General features: G+C 29.7%; 1 protein-coding gene across 1 annotated transcript in view; it reads right to left on the minus strand.

The window, feature by feature from the left end:
• Positions 1-1,046: 1,046 nt before the first annotated feature.
• LOC136989234 (transmembrane protein 104-like) overlaps positions 1,047-21,687 on the minus strand; it is a 40,525-nt gene continuing 19,884 nt past the window's right edge. Inside the window, exons 5-10 of the mRNA XM_067287334.1 lie at positions 17,157-17,224; positions 14,880-14,910; positions 11,582-11,681; positions 10,811-10,919; positions 6,678-6,771; positions 1,047-3,344 (exon numbers count right to left, since the gene is read on the minus strand). Coding sequence (XP_067143435.1) covers positions 2,572-3,344; positions 6,678-6,771; positions 10,811-10,919; positions 11,582-11,681; positions 14,880-14,910; positions 17,157-17,224 — 1,175 coding nt within the window. The 3' untranslated portion in view covers positions 1,047-2,571. The remainder of the gene's footprint in view (positions 3,345-6,677; positions 6,772-10,810; positions 10,920-11,581; positions 11,682-14,879; positions 14,911-17,156; positions 17,225-21,687) is intronic.

The raw sequence follows: 21,687 nt of genomic DNA on the forward strand, positions 1-21,687 counted from the left end.
GGCACGAGGTATTTCTAAGAAGAGGAGCGGGTACTTTTAAATGAAAGCTTGCCCCTTAAACAATTTGCAATAATAATAATTAAAGGAGAACAATTCGAGACAATAGAGAAGTCGCGAGTGGAGCTAAATTTCGGTTGTGGAATCGAATTTTAGCTCTCTACATCTATTATATTTTTCAGGTAAATAAGTACATAAATAATTTGGTTAAATTTACTTATGGTATACAAAATGGCGTCTCGTCTCTAATTCTAGCAAACAGAAGGAAAACAGTGGGGACACACGTTTTAACCTAACCTATTCTAATAAATTACTATAATTATTACCAACCAAACTCTTAGAATAGGTTAGGTTAGGTTAAAACGTGTGTCCCCACTGTTTTCCTTCTTCTGTTTGCTGGAATCAGAGACGAGCCGCCATTTTGTATACCATAGGTAAATCTAACCTATAGTTTACATGAATGATGATTTCACACACAAATTTTATTTAAAAAAGCATTGAATTTTCTAAGATCAAGGTATTTGTTGCAGGGATTAGTTCAACTTCTATCAGTGATACCAGTAGAACCACAAAATTATTCCAACATATAAACTAAAATTCTACAAAACTGGAAAAGGGATAATAGTTTGAATACACTAGAATTGTATTATTATTAGTAATATTCAAACAATCCAATTGGATAACGATTAGCAGCACTCTTTTACAGGAAAAAAAAAGAAATGAACTTTGTATTGAGGAAATTATGACATAACAGAGATGCAAATTGAAAGATAGGATTCTTAATGATATACTTACTGAAGCTGATGTCCTGCTGGATGATGGGTGATGGAAGAGGAGGAGAATGGTGTACTCTAGTAAGATAATGGCTGGAGGGAAAGAAGATAAAGAATTGAATATATATGAATTCTTAATATATTTTATAAATGCTTGCTACTTTTTTCGATAAGTGTAAAGATCTGGATCAAATTCAAAACCAATCCCTTACGCTGTATATTGATATACTTTATTACCTATGACTTGAAAGTGGGTAGAAAAGATTATAGAAAATCTCAACCTTATACAAAACTTTATTTTCAATATATTTATACAAAATATAAAAATATTACTTATTTTTACATCATATACATCTTTTATTTTACATTGGAAGAACGTGGCAAAAGATATATTAAATTATTAAATAAAAATAAAATATTACAAATTTACGGTCCGGGCGTACTCGAACGAGATTCTCCGAGAATCTTAAGAGCAGATTCTCCGACGGATGCCGAGAGGCGATCCGCGTCGTCCGACTGCCCCGTGCAAGTTTAATTAATTAATTTATTAGCAAAACCAATAATAAATGCTCTGTAAAACTCAACTAAGAGCATAAATATTTTGGACCAAATTGTTTATTGTTATTACATAACAGTAAAATAGCTTTCAAAATAGAGTAGGAGTAAAAGTTTAAAACACATTCAGTTGAAAAATCCCAGGATATGTCTGGCCCCATTTCCCATTGTCCAGCCTCCCCATTTTGAAAATTTTTTTTAGCAAAGTTATATGCTTCGTTGAAAATTATAATACACAGCGTAATCATCTTTAACCTCAAATTCCTGATAAGAATATTTTAAAGAAAGTAACAAACAAAAAGTTTGATGTAGTCTACATTCAAATAAAAATATTCTATTAAAAAATTAATATATAACCCTTATGCCAAAACTTCCAATCTAAAGAAATATTGATACCAAAAACATTTATAACAATTAAAAAAATAAAATATTTATAAATACCTCTGAAACAAACCAAACATCTGTCGGTTGTGAAGAGAGTTTCTCGATTTGATTCGATAGGAAGAACATCTGTACTCTGCTTACTCGTTAACAATAATGTTCAATTATTGTGTCGTGTGAGAGTTTTAAGTAAACCACTTTGTGGAAGAACTATGAACATTTGGAAAAAAAATGGATATAGGAAGTAAGAATCTATGCAATTTTCATAATGTCAACAAAAGATGATTCTAGAAAAGAATTATACAATTGATTTTAATGGCAAAAACAATGCATATTGTTATGCGTTTATCCTGAACTATTTGGCTGTAACTTAAATGAAACAAGACGTGGAAATATATTCTCTATTTTAAACTGTCACAGTTTCAAAATCCAACTTGGAAGAACAAGAACAGATTAATATTTAAGAAACTGATCAAAAAGATGATGCTTGTTACGGAAATAATGGGAAAAAAAACCATTCATGTTTGACATGAATATCAAAATTTGCAAAAATTAACTTTAAACATTGGCACAAATCTATTTTTGTTTATGCATTTGTGCAAGGATTTACTTACAAAGCATGAAGAAGAAAGCATTTTGCAAATTTCAACTGTGCGTTTAAATCATATACTGATTATGCCGGTATCAAAACATGCTTGCTACTATTGCTGCACTTCAAGTAAATTTTAAGAACACTTAAAAGAATAATTGTATAAATTCATAAAATATATATCTATTTATTAAAACCATTCAATTTTAGACTTTAGTCTGCAATAAGTACTTTCTTAATATGTTTTCCTCGCTTCACAGCCAGCAGATATCCGATTCATTTCTTAGTAATTATATGATTTACGGTTACAAATATAATACAAGCCGCTGCCCACACCAAAACAAAAATAATCCAGGCAGTATGATGAAAGGGAGACATGTGCTTATTTTTCACTCCTAAGCCTAGAGCCGTCAGGGCATCCTTTCGGGCGTAGTACACCAGGGTGGCCGGAACTATATACTGAATGATGGCACCCGCGTAAGAACCGGTAATTCCCACTAATATTTCTAGATCTTCCGTAGCCAGAGCTATGGCCACCGGAGGTAGTATAGTGACCAATGGAAAGAAAATTCCTTTCAGGAAAAAAGAATACTGTCTGGTATCCTTTAGAAATAATGCTTTTAAATTGTTTCTTAGGGTAATGGCAATGATGGGGAAATTTGTACTCAGTGTAAAAACGGGGAAGAGAGCCAAAAAGTACTGAAGAAATGGAACGGCGATGATTATTCTGTCGTTCCCGGATTCGCACTTCTCGGGCTGAAAGTTCAGCGTGTACATATCTTTGAGATGACTAAAAGTAAATATTCCCGTGAAGCACAGCAACGAGTAAAATCCGAGAATAAGAAAGAAATCCGCCAGCACAAACAACGTCAAATTCTTCTTACTTCTAATTGGAGTAATAAGAGATGGTAGAGAATGATGGCACATGAAAGAGTAAACACACACACCAAACAAATTTGGAATTCCATTTAGATTTGCTACTTCTGGATGGCCACGTGATTTACCTTCTACCAAAGCAATTGCTGCTAATATAATCATACTTCCAAAAGCTACAAATAAAAATAATAAAAAATACTCATTAGAATTTTAATCTAACTATACTAACTCTAGTAGCAAATTAACTTTAATTATTAATATTACTATAGCCATTTGCTAGCCCGATAATTCGGCAGTTGTTGGACTTTATATGTAACGGGTTAGTTGTTGTTTATTTAATCTAACTAATTAATAAATATAGTTAAAATATAAAACAACTAGAGTGTATATGAAAACCATTTACTACTCTCCTACTAAAAACATAATATATACTAAGGTGCATTGGAAGTATCAACATTTGTTTCCTTTTCAGCATATACATCAAGAGTAATTGAATGAGAAAGAATAAATGTTTCTTAAGTATAGATAATTGCTGCAACCTTTCTCTCTTGATGGAAGATTTGCTTCTATCCTTACCACAGGAGGTATAAAGGGCTTATATAGGGTCTGGGGTTGAGTGGCCCTTTAACCTTTTGTTTTTTGAATAAATGATATGTTAAAATGTATACATATATGTAAAATGTTTCTTTATTAATAGTCTTAAAGAATTATTTTATAAGTAAAAATAATTTTAATTTCATAAGAACCTAGGTTTTCTCCATTCCCAGTTCCTCCTCTCAATCACCCTGCTTGCCACACTTAAAATAGCATGTTAATGTTTTCATTTGTTGACTGGTTATAATTAAAATATTCTATAGCAACACAAAGCAGTCTAAAGGAGAAAAACTAAAATTTTATATTGATATATAAACTAATTTATGAAATTTACTTATTTGATTAAATTGCTCTAATCTTTCATATAATTTGCTGAAACTGAACAGAAAATTTTAGTATACAAAACTAAAAATTTAATGTTTGAATTTGTCATTTGATAGATAAGAGGAATTAAACAAAATAAATAAAAGTGTCTCCTAACAGAATTATATACCTAAAAGATAAGATGAAAATATAAAATTATAAATTACAGAAAATAAACTTTATATAAATGAAAATAAATATATACAATCACTATTGGTAAGTGAATAGAAATATGACATACAAATGAAACCTAATTAGATTTTCTAAACTAATTAGAAAATGCCTTGTAAAAGTAAATACTCTGTGTTAAGAGGCTTTGAATTGAAAATGTAATTCTGAAGTATCTGAAAGATTTTTCATAAAGAAATGCAACAGATAGGAAAAATACCTCTTTAATGCTGCTATGAAATTTGTGTAAAATGTTATTCAAAATACTTGTCATATTGATTATAAGGTATGCTGCTTCTAATTCTTCAAAAAGTGCCTGAGCATTAATGGATAAAGGTAAGCCGTTCTGATAAGCAGTCGTATTGTTTCTCATTAGAAGAGCTTGTAAGGAACTGAGTCCGAACGTTATTTTTATTTTATTATTATTTCCGTTTTATTATCTTTTGTTTGGGGTTTATGTTTATTTAGGACAAAGGTTCCCCACCACTCTCTTGTTAGTAATGAAAAATGAAGAAAAAACAACTCACGGAGAAATAAGCGCCATAGGAAACATCTTGCGCACTTGCGCTGCCCAGCGGAAGTAACAGTCCGCAGAAAAAAAATGGAGGGGGGAGTCCCCACAATCACTAGTAGAGAAATACTTGATAAACCGTCTTAAACATCCCAGAAAATTATGATAAATATTTTGTAAACGGTTTATAAGCTTTGTCAGAAACTTAAAGCTGCCAGAACAGAAAGTTAATGTTAGCAACTAAGTATGTAAATAAGAGGAGTAACCCAGCTCAAGTGTGACGTCACCTCACAGTATAAAACCCGTACGTTAACCGAAGGAGGAGAGGTGATTTCCAAACCTAGGTGAATTCCAAATCGAGGCAACTGTGAGAGTGAGGTTAATTCGAAAGCGAAGTATTTTCTGATAGAAGTCCAGATTGATAATTGGACGATCCAAGGTGTTAAAGAGGAGTTCGATTGACGATTTGACGATATCGAAAGGATTGAGGAAATAGTTTTCTTCGTATAGTGAGGTGACGGATAGACGTTTAATTAGTAAGAAATTTTGTTCATAGTTTCTAAGTATTTGATTTGTTGAATTTCAAAGGGGAATTACTATTAAGTTAAGCTAAGTAGCTAAGTTTATTGTCGGGTTGACTTGTTGATTTTCGTTAATAAATTTTGTTTGGATTATTGACATTTGTACGTAGTACGTTCTAGTTATTAATTAAATATATTTGAACTTTTGATTTGACTTGGTATTTATCGTTATTATTACTAATCTTTCGGTGCACGCTTAAAAGCCCAGGCCTGGCAAACTAATCTCGAATCCGCGTAAAGTACCCGTTAGGTTAACGGAAGTTTCACCGACCGTAATTATAGTCGGTTTCCTAAGATACTAAAATTAAGTACTTTACAAGCTTAATGCATTAAATTGGCAAAACTAATATAATAGGCTAAAACTTTTAAAATTTGCTGTTTAGAAATGCTAAAAGTAAGATTTGATCAACTATTTTGTTTTCATATTTTATTGTTTAATCAACATTTTCATTTTATATTGTTTTTAATCATAAAGAAATAAGCTGAAGTTTCCTAGAAGAACTTTGAACATACAACTAGCAATTTGTACAATTATGCTATATTTTTTCAATTAGAATGTTAAGAACAAATATTACAACGTTTGATATCTATTTAAGGTGATCACTAAAGCAAAATATCTACACAAAACCTTTGTTCTTTCTCAAGTTTGTATATAACAATATATATTAACATTACATCAATTAATCAAAATATTTAACATAAGCTAAATGAATAAATAATTTAAATTTATAATGCCCTAATTGTATCACAAGATGACAGCCTAACCACTTGCCTCTTGTCAAATTACTTTATTTCTAATTATTAAAATTAATCACATTATAAAATGAATATAATCCAAAGGATAATTTGGTTCATAAAACAAAATAACAAACAAACTTTTCAGTTTCTACCTGGGTATAATGTATAACCTTTATATTAATTTATGTGGTGCAAAAATATATAAAAATGAGAGCATTAATAGTTAGATAGTTATAAAAATTTTTCACTTTTAGATAACAACTTACATTGAATTAATTTTAAATCTGTTATATAAATATTTATGCAACTTTACATATATTATTAACTTTATAGATGCAAATATAAAAATATTTAATATAATATAAAAATTGTTGAAACTAAAATGATTAATTTTTAAATGTTGCAATGAATAGAGTGTCTCATCTATTTACTTTGCTCAGACCATAAATTTCTAATGTTATTCTCTTATAATATAATAACTTGAATAAATAAGAAAATTACAATATGTATTAACAAATGACAAACCAAACAAGTAATGAAAAAATATTTACCAAGCCATCTCATAACAGAAGTTATTACTTGAAGATACTTTGTTTTCTGGACATTAAAAAATGCAAACGGCCCCAACAGACATAAAAATACAGCCTATGAAAATTCATAAAAATTGTATTTATTAAGTTCATCCAAAGAAAAATAAACAAACAAATACATATACATATAATTTATAAATTTGGGGTGGCCACTGTAGCATATTTAATAAAGCAAGTAATACACTTTTACCAATAGATAATGTAGAAACACAACTAGTGTATCTTTAGGTGTGAATAGATGTAAAAAAAAATAGTGCAGCATGGAATAAGAATGACGAGATTGAGTTGATAATCAAGGACATGTGGACTATGATGCCAGCAGACAGTGCAAACGATTAAGGAAATATCGCCAAGGAGGGGAGAAAGAATTCTTTATTTTTGCTGTTTAAAGACGTGTTGGTAATGGAATTGTTAAATAGCTTGCCCTTAAATTAATAATAATACTTTAATATCACAAATGTATCCATAAGCTGTCATCTTATTACAACTTTGATACTAACCAGTTATAAACAATATTATCTAGAAAAAAGTCATTTGTAACATAATTATATAAAACTAAACTAAAATTTAAAAAATGTCCTTAATATGCTTAAAATCTTGTCAAAAGAGAATGTATAAGCGAAAGAGAAATGCAAGAATAATTTCAGTAGTAAGAATGAAAAAAATATATAGATTAAATGTTTTGTTTCTTCAGCACGATGAAGTGCATTAACTAGACACAAGGCAGTTTTTTCTATTCTTTATTTATTCATTGGTCAATACATGTTTTGGGTCTCTGGTACCCTCTTCAGTTAACTTTTTAGTCTGTTGTTTATACAGTAGAGCATCGTTTATCCGAAAACCGGTCAACAGAAAGCTTTCCAGTCGGACTGTGTCATGCTGAATCGTTTTTGATACTAGATTAACTTCCTTAAGTATAATTTTTTTGTTTTTATATTTTTCAATATATTTATTTTGTTTGTACAAAATAAAGAAATAACTTTTAACAATACAATAGCCTCCATTATTATTATAAAAATTTTCGTTAAGCTTAAAATCGACGAAAATTCAATGCAAAGCGACACGCAACGAAGAAAAATTTCAACATTGGATAGGTTAATATATTTTTTCGTACATAATCGGTTATCCAAAATATCAGTTATCCGAACAACCCCAGTCCCCAATTGATTCAGATAAACAATGCTCTACTGTAGTTTCAAATATATCAGTTAATTTGTATAATATTAAAACATTTTCTTTTAATATTATACAAATTAACTGATATGTTTGAAACTATAACAATAAAAAGTTAACTGAAGAGACCCGAGGTACCAGACCCAAAATGCATATTGACCAATGAATAAATAATGGAAAAAAAAACTGCCTCGTGTTTAATTAATGCACTTCATCGTGCTGAAGAAACAAAACAGGAAGACAGTTTCAAATTTGTAAAATAAATTAAATGTGTTGGAAATATGTGTTAATTTAAATGATTAATATCAAAAATAAATGTGTACAATAAATACTAATAATTTTACTTTTTAAAACCAATATTATTATTCAACCCCTTCCCAACCTGGTTTTATAAAAATGGACACTTTATTTATTAAATCAACTCTTGCATTTAAAATAATTTGATGGAAAAAAGCAACAGAGCTAGATGTATGGAGAAATAAAAATAAACCAAAGTCACAGATCTATAAAAAGGAAAAGATTTTCTAAGAGGAAGAAAAAAATCTGTTTGCCATTTTGAAATGTGCCCTTATTCCTTATATGCTTTTCTCACACAATAAAATGTTAACTAAAGACACTTGATTGTTCAACATTCTTTATTAAATTTTTTTTCTTAGTCATTACATTAGTCAACACTCATTTTCGGGCTCAAGAGCTCCTCTTCAGTCGAGCTTACAAAAATACAAGATTCTCTTTTCAGATTATAATTGTAAAAATATAAAATAACATTAATATGTGTCTTAGTGTAAAAATAAATGAAAACTGTAGTAACAGAATAACTTATAAGTATTAATAAAATAATAAACAGAAATAAAAATTAAAAATATAATTACAGAAACAAATATGTAATTGTATTGTAAAGATCAAGGATACATAAATTAGTTAATCAAAACACAATGCTACAGAATGTAAATGTCCAAGAGGCCGGGTATAATGTTCAGAATGGACTGCTGTTAGGAAAAGAGTAACTGGCAAGTATTACAACAATGTTTTAGCAGTTATGCAATAGTTTTAAGAAAAACTTTAAGACTTTTACAACTTTAAAAAGACACACGAAAAGTTGAAAAAGTTTAGGTTTAATATGTAAATAAATAAAAAGTACTCATGCTGAATTAATTTACAGTATGATCTATAAAGATAAAATACAGCATTGGGACTTTTGGAATTGAAAAATTAAATGAAATAATCTTGCATAGTTGCAATCTTTTTGTACAACTATGAAAAGATTCCAGATCTAATTTCACAGGTATGTTAGAACTGATTTTAAACAAAAATTTATAATTTACCTTGTAGCAAATTAATAAAATTACCTCAGAGTGAACTCCAAGCCAGAAATGTGTCTTGACTAATGTATTGACCAAGATAAAAAATTGAATAAAGAATGTTAACAGTGGTGTCTTTTGTTAAAATTTCATTGGGTGAAAAAAATGCATACAAAGAAAAACCATAAGGAATTAAAAAATTATTCAAAATAATGTTTTTCTTAATTTTACATATGTGATTGCAAATACAATTACAAGTACTACTGCTATGCAAAATAGTGAATTTTTATTTATCAACAGTAGTTTTCAAATTCTATATTTTTTATTTTTTAAAATATATATATAAATTTGTGTAATATTATTTTAATATTAGTTTTAATTTTTGCTTATTGCTATAGTAGTATAAATGTTTAACAATCTTGGTCCAAGAAAATCTAAGAATGAATCTGTATTCTTAAAAAAAATAGTATGTATTATTATTTTTTTTTAAAGTAAATGTCTATACTTTAAGTGTATCAAACATCCTCTTAAAAGTTAGTTTGAATTTATTTGTATGCAGAGATGCCAAACTGAGAAAAGGCCCATCGGTAATGCATAATCATATGCCATGGTTGGAAGAACATGAAGAGCAATGTCCTCATCCACTCCCACTTCTGATATGACATCATCATTTCAATTTTAAAATGTTCATAAACTATCTTAATTTCATTCTAAAATGAGTTCTAATGTTTTCAAATTATCATCTCAAACAAATTATAATGTTTCTAGGGAACTCTGCCCTTTCTGCTTGCTTCACTTGTTCATGCACAGGCTTAATCCACTTATTAAAACATTTTGCAATGATTCATTGATTCCCTATACTGCTATTTTATTATTTTTTCTTTTATGATGAAAAATAATGTATTGTAATGATTTTAAGCTAAGTATTTTATGTATGAAATGCATTAATTTTATAAATTTAATTATAGTAAGTAATTAAATATGTAAATAGAAAAAAATTCCTCTTTATTGCAAAGTTGTTAAAATTTTGAGTACTTATTAAATTATTTTATTGCAGATTTTTGAAATAAATTTAAATTGATATTTATTGTTCGATAGAATAAAATTTGTATAATTGACAGAACCCACCATTTTGTGTATATCATGCACACACTACATAGTCTTGTTGTTTGGGCTTTTCCAGCACACCCAATCATAATATCAGAAGTTTACACATCAGTTTTAAATGTTGAGCTCTTCTGACAAGTTGTGTTTAAACTGATAATTTTTCTGACAGGTTTAGCACGATCGTACAATTTGCTCGTACACAGGAACAATTTTTAGATAGACCCTTAGCTGCTCGCAAACTGAAAGCACTTACTATCTGTATATTCCATGTTATTGGTATACACTAATTGGTTTGAGATTCAGCATACTAACAATTCTATGCAGACAAAACACTTACATCTGTGTGTTGTTGCATTAATGTGTTTATTCACAAGCATAAAAGATCATATCACAGCTTTTAAAGGGTTGACCATAAGTCTGTATAGATTACGTGTCGGTTTCTTAACTACAAAACATTCATAATAATTAGTATCTCTGTGTATGTAAGAAGTATCCAAAAATTAAAATACTCACAAGATATATTCGATAGGCATCTTTGCGAGATATATAGTCGACGGACGTCCAGCAAAGATCCCAATCAGTATATGATATGTTACAGGCATTACCGGGAGGCACATAATTACTGAAAAATAACATATTGATATATTTATGCAATTAGTACTAGAAATAAAATATTCATAATTACCGTATTTTACAAACTATAAGACGCACTTTTTTCTTCGAAAAATTGCCTGCAAAATTCAGGTGCGTCTTATAGTCCGTAGTGTCTTATAGGTATTTTTTTTTTTAAATTGCTTAAAAATTATGGTGCGCCTTACAGTCCATAGCGTCTTATAGTCCGTAAAATACGGTATTTAAAATTAAGTATTGAAAATAGAAATTTTCTTGATAGTAAATTAGACAGATTAGAAACACAATACAATTAAAACAAAAACCAACTGAAGAAAATTATATGTAATAATATGTAAAATAAAAAAAAAGGATATATTTTTGATGACTGAAGTTGTAAATATGTATTTATTACAAATAACAAGAGGAGAAATGAGATATGTATATAAATTTAAGAAGGATAAATATGAATTTAAGATATGATCTAGGATGAAAAATAGCCTTTTTCCTATTTTATTATTTAAATGTCTACTATGACAGATCATATGATTAGGACTTATTATACCGGTGTCCAAGTTGCAAAAAATAATCAGATAATACCGAATTTTAATTCATATTCTACAGAATTTCTAATATATTTACATTGATGTAATTAAAACTGAAAGTATAGATTACCATGTAACATCTCTGAGAGAGACCGATACTGCCGCAGCATAAATAGCCAAATCTCCATATAAATACACAGCTATACATAAATAAAATATATTCACTCCAACTGAAAATAGTAACAAAAAATATAATTGTTTGTAAACTTATATTTTTAAAATATTCAATTTAACAATTAAACATATTTTTTTATTTTTAAAGTGTAAGTATTATTTAATAGCTATAATAGTTATATTAATAATTACATTATTAGAATTCTAATTGCCCAATAAATATTTTTTCACTTTTTTAAATGTATATTTATTTTTTTATTAATAAATTTAAGTATAATGTCTCATTACAATAATTTCATAAATAAAAGCTATAAAACTTTTGAAAACTAAACAAATTTCAAATATTTTGAAACATATTTAAATTTACACATAAAATATTAAACTAAAACAACAGATTAGTGAGGTTGAAGCTGAAGATTTAAACGTGAAAACGTGTATGTCGAGCGTTTAGCGCTGCTTTCCTGTAAACCTAGAAGTTTGACAATGCCATTTGGAATGTCAAGCATGATTCCACTGACTTTCCAATCTCCATTGTCAAACTTCTAGGCTTACAGGAAGGAGGCGGTGAATGTCCGATGTACACGTTTCACATTTAAAACTTCAGCCTCAACCTCGCTATTATTTTTGGGCTATATCAAAATTAGACTTTAATTATTACCATTGAAATTTAGCATATACGTAGTTATAATGGTGCTATTATCTTATATAAGTATTAATTAAAAACTGATTTTGAAATTAATTAAATAATTTAGAAAATTTCGGAAGAAAAGATTAATGTAAAATAGGACTCAAATTCATAACTCATGTTACTAGTCACACTATCCAGAGTTCCAGACTGATTTTCATTTCAGCAATATAATACACTGGACTACAGCAATACAGATGTTAATTACCCCTATGCTAACTGGAGACATCCCCAATTACCAGTTCAATTTGCAGTTGTCACATCATATCACAACAATCCCTATAAAAGCAATTAACTATCATAATGAGATTAATCTTCTCTCCCTCTTCTTATCATACAGTCATTAAGAAGACTTTCCATAAAGTGTTGAAATAATTTTTGGTTAATGTTACCTATGGTAGCGAACTCGGCAACAGGGAAATTTTAGAGAGCGACGGGGAAATTCTAGACTGCGATGGGGAAATTTTTTCCTCCTACATTCAAGATGGCGACGGGGAATTTGTCGGGATTTTGTTATCAATTAATGAAATCCGTAGAGGGCGCTTTGATCCGTAGAATCGCGAGTGATCAGAAGTATGCAAATTTTTCCCCCGAGAGTGGAGTAGGCGTGTTGTCGTGCAAAAAGATTTTCTTGAGTTTGTTACTTTTGGAATTTTTCTATTATAAGGTAATTAATAATTTTTTAAATTTACATTGTGAATTTAAGCGCTTGGAATAAATTTATTGACAAATTTGCTAAGCGTATTCTGCAATTTTTGGAATAGATATTTCACAGGTTTGTCATGTCGAGTTGCGATTTGGAGTCGGACGAATTTTGGAAAGAGTGTACTGGGCGACGTTTTTATCAGTTAATAGAAGTAGAGTCTTCCGAATTAGGATTAGATGAAAGAATTGATGGCGGACCGAAATTTGCCGTAAAACTGGGCCTCCAACACACCGAGGAACTTTGCCAGAAATGTGGCGAAACATCCAAATCGAGTTATCGCAGTGACCGGAAATCATGCGTGATGCGTTGCCGAAAATGCTGGCGGAATAGTTCGGCTCTCGAAGGAACGTTCAAAGGAAATGTGGCAATATGTCATGGGCGAATCTTTTGACATTCATACGGCACTATCTTGGTTTAGAGTGCACGACGAGTATTTCGGCAGTTTCCTTGGGTGTTTCTAAAAAGGCAGGCATACACTGATCGAATACATCCCGGTCACGGAAAAATACCTAGTTGGAAAGAACCAGAGACTATTCCGGCTGCTCCCGCACCTAATGTCAGCAAGAAAGACAAAAAAGCAAAAGAAAACACAAGACAAAGGTGAAAAAAAAGAGAGAAAAGTGTTAAAACGAAAGGGGGAAAAAGAGCATCGTCACGTACCGGAGAGTCTAGTTCCTTTGACGGGAAACGTGGAAAAATGGGAAAAGCTCAGAAACAAAGTAAGTTATCCTATTTTTTTTTAATTTGTATTTTTTAGAATTGTAAGCGTAGAACGTAGAATAGAAATAATCTCCCCTTCGCCGTCTAAATGTAAGGTAGAAAGAAAAATTCCCTGTCGCCGCGTGTAATGTAGGGGTGGGAAAAAAAAAATCCCTGTCGCCGTCTAGATTGTGGGGTAGAAAAATTTCCCCGTCGCCGAGTTCGCTACCATAGGTAACATTAACCTAATTTTTAAACAAATTTCTTCTACTTATAATAATATAACTAAGATAGTTGTACTCCTTGGGCTGCAATTTGAAAAAGTCATAAACCTATAAATTTCCACTGTCATTCCTTAATCTTAAGAAGTATTACATAGATAAAAGTCAAGACCAGATAGGAAAAGCTTAGGGGCAGGAGGTAAGTGTTAACTACATACAAACTTCCAGTTTAGACCAGAAATCGCATGAATTCAATTCAACAATTTTCCCCTGATTGCAGTTACATAGATGACTGGCATGATTCCTGACATCAGGAAAACTATGATGTACAGGGGCAAGACACTACAGTTTTGAGATGAAGAATATTTATTTTAAATTATTTTAAATAAATTCAGAATATAGAAACATCATCAAACAATCGCCTAAATAATCAAGCTGTATCTCTGCTAATTTAATGATTAATAGTAAGTAATTTGCTACTAGAGGTAGACGTTAGGCACCATCTCTTAATTAAGAATATGATAAAAAATTGCAAAATAATTACTCATTTTGTTTATATTAATATTGATCTGAACTATATTTTGAATTAGTTTTTTCAGGATGATAATATTTAATTAAGTTTCAAACTTTTTACAAAGAGTAAAGCCTATTTAGCTTGATCTGGCACAACTTAGTAAAGTGACAAACTAGAAGAAATTTACTATAAAATATCTGTAATACTTGGTGTACAAATATAATATCTTTATATCCTTCTATCCCCATCCACAGTAATGCTAACCAAAAAAGTATATTTTTAAACTGTTAGATCTATTAATAGAATTCAAAACTGATTTAGTAGAATTTTTAACAAATTTTGCTGTCAAATCAACAAAATTGATTAAAGCGATTCTAATAAATTGGTAATATTGATTAATTATTATTATTTTGAAGTTAAATAACTTACATTTATTGAAAAATAAGGAAGCCATCTTTCCCTAAAAAACAAATAAATCATCTTTAATCATAAAATAATGAATTTTAATTGTTTTTAAAATTTTGTCATACACAAGATTTAATAAACAACAACGTTATACAAACAAAAATTTTTTCAACACAATAAAAGAGATCTTGAATAATGACTACATTCTTATACGTACAGGATGGTGAGCAAATTATAATTACATGTTTGCTCATTTGTTTTGCTGAATTTTTTTAAAATATTAAATTGTATTTGAAAACTGTAGATTTAGATAAAAACAGATTAAACTTTATAGTTACAATGTGTAAATTAAATTTTTGTATAAAAAGTTACAATTTTTTTGTACAGTCATACTTTTCAATTAGAAAATTACTCATGTAAACAATTTTTATTAAATATCATTTCATAAAAAAAAATAATATGCAAAAATGTAATGGATGATTATTATAATAATCATCTCAACCATTTGGCTGTTCTTAAATCATAAGCCTATCATTCTGGTGACATGAAACTGAATCCAGGCAAAACAATCCCAAAAATTTTTCTTGAACGAAGTTAAGCTGAGCCCTGTTTCTCACCATCAAGCTGCCCCAACTGTGGACTGACCAAACCCACAATGGCTATACTAAAGACCATCTTATGCCTCACAGGTGGAAAAATCCAAAAATAAATAAATAATTATGTAATAAGAATAACAAATGTATATTAATCTTGCTTAATAATCATCTTGCAGAACAGTTGTTCTGCATTATCAATACAAAATGTCTCTAATAGTTTATCAATATATTCATTTCATTAATAATCTATCTTTATTTACCTCAGTAATTTTTAATTATGTTAACATTGTTTTTTAAATTTTAAATTTCAAACAACAATAAATCTGTTCACTCCATAATGAAAAGTTTCAAATTTGACAAAAATCTTTTCACAACAGAACATTTCATTATGGAGTGAACAGATTTATTGTTCTTTGAAACTTTTTTAAGAAATTAAAATGCGATGAGGTTTTTTTTTTATAATTTTTTAAGAAAATTGTAAATAATTATATTATCATTATTGATAAAGACAATACTAGACCATGCAGGCAAATTTTGTAGGTTTCTGATAGCTAAATTAAAAATAAATGGGCTGATTTACTCTGCAAGATTATTTCCTAAGCAGAGTCTAAGTTTGACAATGGCGTTTGGAACGTCAGTGGAATCATGCTCGACATTCCAAATGCGATTGTCAAACTTCCAGGCTTACAGGAAGGGAGCGCTGAATGTCTGACATTCATGTTTTCATATTGAAAACATCGGCTGCAACCTCGCTATTATCTTGCTGTTTCTTTATGACAGATTAATTACAAAAATTAACGTTAAATACTGCATATCATCATAAAAATAAGTTTGTAAAACATCAAAATAGATAAACATTATAACGATTAATTTTATAATGTTTGTAAGTTTCTAATTTGAATACATTAAAATGAATAAAAAAACTATATACCATATATTTATTTTATTATTACGTTTTTAATATAAAAGTTAATCACAAAATAGTGTCATATTGAAAGATGTAATGTAATTTTTCCTGTATCTATTAAAGATATATGAACTGATCAATATAACAAAATTTCCTGTCAATAGTAATAATTTTTTACTGAATACAAATCATAACAATATATCTAAAAATATAATCTGTGAATTTTTGGAAAAAATTTCAAAATGAAAAGTTCTCACCTTTGTGATTCCATTGTTGAAGAATTACACAAGCCAAACAAAGCAATATTTTCTTATTTCACAAATTACAGAAAATGCACAACATTTTATGATGAGAAAAATTAAATTTATGACAGATTCTGACAGAATTATTAAAAGATCTAACAAATGAAGGAATTTAGAGAATTTTCTGATTCTTGTAAAAAGAAATGATGGAATAATTCTGTTTGAAAATACCTTCAATATGAAAATAGAAACAAATATTCTTGCAAATGATTTCACATTTACATATATGAATTTCATATCATTATATAAAAATACATAATGATACAAAGTTATTGCTAGAAATAAAATATAACGAAAAAAAGTTTAAATAGAAATTAATATATAATACTACATCGAGGTAATAATAAAAATATTTACTTAAAGTCTTCATAATGAAAGTTTAATACAGAAATGAAGTTTAATGAAAAAGTACAAATCTGCAAATAAAATAATATGGATAGATGCGATATTCAAAGAGATGAGATAGGAACTAAATAGTAGATTATACAATACTTACTAATTCAATTCTTTCTGTTATACTATAATATTCTACAGCGGCAGTATCTGTGATGGAATCCATTGAATCTGAAATAATAAAATTCATCTTCAATATAAACAGAGTAATAGACAGACATATGCATTAGGCAATATTAGATAAGTAAAAAGTTTAATATATCTGAAACTATAAATTTAAGAAGTGAATTTTCTTTACTTTTTTGACTTATTATTATTTTGACTTTTACTTTCTTTATTATGACAAATTTATTGAGATATGTGGACAAGCATTATTATGCAGCATTAGGATTCCTATTGACTAATGCAGTTTGCTTCTTGTGTAACATTTTGAATATTTGTTGGGATTCTGCACAATATTTCTGAATGTTGATGGTTTCATCTGATTTTAAAAAGATAATAAATAATAAATAACACTAAACTGTCGCCATAATCTTTCTTGGGTGAAGACTTGACTCTGAGATATGTTTTGATCTTCATCAATATGAAGCTATTACGCAGATTGTCAATGAATGACATAAATTATCAATTTTTCAAACTGATACAAAATTAGAAGAATTAAATAAATGAATATAATTGATTATCTTCAAAATTTATGTTATAAAAGTACAGTATTTTCAATTCAATCTTTTCTGCAAAGAAATATAAATATTCAAACTATGTTTTGGAAAAACTTACTATGTATAAACATAGAATATAAAACAGACAAATGTTATTCCACTCAAAATATTTCTCTAGACTGAAGTATAAGTACACAGAACTAAAATGCCTTAAAGAACAATAAATAATTCCGGTAAATAATCATAAATAGAAAAATTAACATTTTTGACTCTTTCTATGGATCTTCTTCCAGTCAAAGGCGGGAATTGGAATGCATTTCAAATATTTTATTTTGAATATCATTGCATTACCAAATATATATTCAAAAATGCAATGATATTTGAAAAATGTAAAGTCTGGTACTCACATGTGGAAACTGATGATGAAATCCGTCAATGGAAACGGTAAGCTAAAACTTGCCGTTCCGTCTTCTTTCCATGTTGCATGTACTCGTGTGCAGAATTACCATACAGCTGAAATGTGCATCATCTGCCAGCCTTAAATATAAACATGCTACTACAATAGGTAGGCCAATAGTAGTAGAAAATGGCACCGACAGGATTACTTTGTTATATCAATTAAACTTTCTAAGTTTGCCTACAATCTTATCACAAATAAAAAAACACAAAAACAAAGAATTTGGATGGAAAAAATATTCAAAATCTTTGAAAGTTAGGAATATCGAATACTTTACAAAGTATTCGATATTCCTAATTGACATTAATATTTAAATTGGATAGTAATATAACATTTAAATGAAATATATTAGCATATTAGTGTATAAATAAAGCTTTTTAGCCTTGCCAACTGTCATAGTTCGAATGCTATCGTCCCATGTGATGTTTATGACAACATTGTTAAATGGCTTTCCTATTGGTCTAATTTTCGTCATTCTGCTTTCCACAACGGCAAAAGCTGAAAGTTCTCAACTTTGTATTCCGTCAGTTTCGCCATTCTGTCAACGGTTTCCATCATCTGTTTCTGTATGCAAGTACCAGACTTAATGATATTTGAAAAGCATTCCAATTTAAAACCTGTGACCAGAAGATGATCTATGGAAAGGATTGAAAATATTAATCATTCCATCCATGATTATTTACAGGAATCATTTATAGTTTTTTAAGGTGTTTTTGTGCTAGGAACAAATGTTATTTTTTATTTGTATTTTTATCATATTTTTGAGATACTATCTATTTTTTTCAAATTAAATTAAATTAAATACTGTATTTACTCTCATATAAGACAAGGTTTTTATTCATTTATTACAGCTTCAAAAACCTAGATCATTCTATACATGCGAGCGAAAGATTCTTTGCGTTTTTGCAAATAATTTTTGTGAACTGTGTATTCGCATTTTTTACCGGATGCTTACCCTCTTGTATTTAAAAACGTAAGTATTTTATCTGGGTCATTTAAATCGTTCTTGTATATTGTCAGAAATAAAGATAAATAGCACTAGGAAAAGCAAAGCTTTTGAATTGAATTGCAGATTGAAATTCCAAAATCACACAGGAGCCCGATATAAGTTTTAATCCATTCCCCCATAAAAAAAATCATGATTATTCAGAAAGCAGAATTCGGAGAAACTCATAACAGTCGAATCCACTCTCTGTTGACTACACTTAAGAATTGGCAAAAAAAGGTTCCCGATTGTCAAGCTATAAATGAACAAATTATGTTGATTTTACAAGATTTTTCCTTAAACTCTAAAATACCAGTAATTTTTGCAGGACAATTTGCATTCACGTGCATTTGACATTTTATTTGCAATTAAACGAAATAAAATTGGAATTGTATTAATAAATCTAATTTTCTTTATTTTGATCTTTAAAGTCGCACCTCGTCATATATGCGAGATCGTCTTATACACGAGTAAATATGGTATTATGTGTTTTGTATAATTTATATTATTTAATACAGGTACTCCTCAATTCACGACTGAGTTCCGTTCCGACGACTACGTCATTAAGCGAACTGGTCGATAAGCGAGTAGCTTGCACCGGGAATATAGGATCGTTGTAAAATTATAGAAATTACGCAACAAACTTCAAATTTATTCATGAAAAAACTATTATAGTACGCTATTAGCCTATTATAGTACTATAAGACTATTATAGTACGCGCAAGCCCATTATAGTAAGCTTAGTGCGCATGTCACCATTTGCCACTGACCGACGCTCAAGCTAGAAAGGGGATTCCCCGAATTGCAGGTCGTAACTCGATTGGTCGTAAGTGCGAGTGGTCGTTAAGCAGATAGGTCGTAAGGTGAGGAGTACCTGTATATGTAAGTATTGTCGAAAGGCATATGTTCATATATATAAATAAATATAATAAAATTTTATCATTTTATTGCATTTTGAATGAAAATGATTTGAATGAAGAATAATTTGTTCATTACAAATCTTTTGTATTCCATAATAGGGTTAATTTTTTCTCTTATTTTTGTTTTTAATAACAATAATGGATCAGAACAATGATGTTCAAAATAATTGCCATCTTCACTAGCACACTAAACCAGTGGTATTCAATCTATGGGTTGCGACCCCATTTGGAATTGCAGAAAATTACCTTGGGGTCGCACTGTTAAAATGTTTGAATACCATTGCACTAAACCATAAAATTTCATAAATTCTATAAAAGTCAATTTATGAGATTCTGTAACAATGATGCATACAAATGGAATTCTTAGTTTATGGATATTATAAACATAATATTGTATAGACTCTGAGTAATACTGGGATAGCTTATAGAAAGCATTTACTTAGAATATTTTATTGGTTATCAATTAAATTACAAGGGACGTTCAATAAGTCCTTAGAAAATCCAATAGATGGCGCTCGTAGCATCAAAATTGGTGCGTTTTTAGTAAGCATCGTGGCTCACTGGACAATTGTGAAATCTCAGTCATATTCATCGCATGGTTTAATTTTTATTGTCGACTGAAGCAAGAAACTTTTGTTTATTTAGAAAAATGGAAAAAAGTGAGTTTCGAGCGGTGATTAAACACTTATTTAAAAGGCTTAACACCAAAAGAGATCAAAGCTGAGTTGGATGAAGTTCATGGCACATCTGCTCCTGTGTTTGCAACTGTTTACAATTGGGTAAATGAGTTCAAACGTGGCCGTACATCCACAAAAGATGAACATCGTTCGGGACGTCCAGTGGAAGTGACTACTTCCGAAATGATTGACAAAATCCACGATATGATTTTGAGTGATCGACGAATCAAAGTGCGTGAAATAGTTGAGGCCACAGGCATATCACAAGGTACAGTTTTTTCTATTTTGCACGAAACATTGGGTGTGAAAAAAATCTCAGCAAGATGGGTGCCGCGTTTGCTCTCAGTGGAGAATAAACGTAATCGTGTGGTTGACTCTGAGGCTGTTTTGGCACTTTTTCGTCGCAATCCTGACGAGTTTCTGCGTCGATACATAACTGTGGACGAAACATGGATACATTACTATACTCCAGAGACAAAAGAACAGTCAAAACAGTGGGTTTTTGAAGGCGAAAGGGCTCCAAAGAAGGCAAAGACAGCGAAATCGGCCGGGAAGGTGATGGCCACGGTTTTTTGGGATACACGCGGAATCATCTACACTGATTACTTGGAAAAAGGAAAAACAATAGCTGGAGAATATTATGCGTCATTATTGCACCAGTTGAGCGAAGAAATCAAGGAAAAATGTCCTCATTTGAAAAAGAAAAAGATCCTCTTCCATCAAGACAATGCACGGGTGCACACCTGTGCAGTTTCGATGACCAAAATCATGGAATTAAAGTTCGAATTATTACAACATCCACCGTATTCACCAGATTTGGCCCCAGTGACTTTTTTTGTTTCCAAACTTAAAAAAATGGCTTGGCGGACAACGATTCATGTCGAACGAGGAGGTCATCGCTCAAACAGATGCCTATTTTGAGAATCTTCCAAAATC

Source organism: Centruroides vittatus, unplaced genomic scaffold (genome assembly GCF_030686945.1).
Source record: "Centruroides vittatus isolate TY-2023 unplaced genomic scaffold, ASM3068694v2 scaffold_450, whole genome shotgun sequence".
Taxonomy (NCBI): Eukaryota; Metazoa; Arthropoda; class Arachnida; order Scorpiones; family Buthidae; genus Centruroides; species Centruroides vittatus.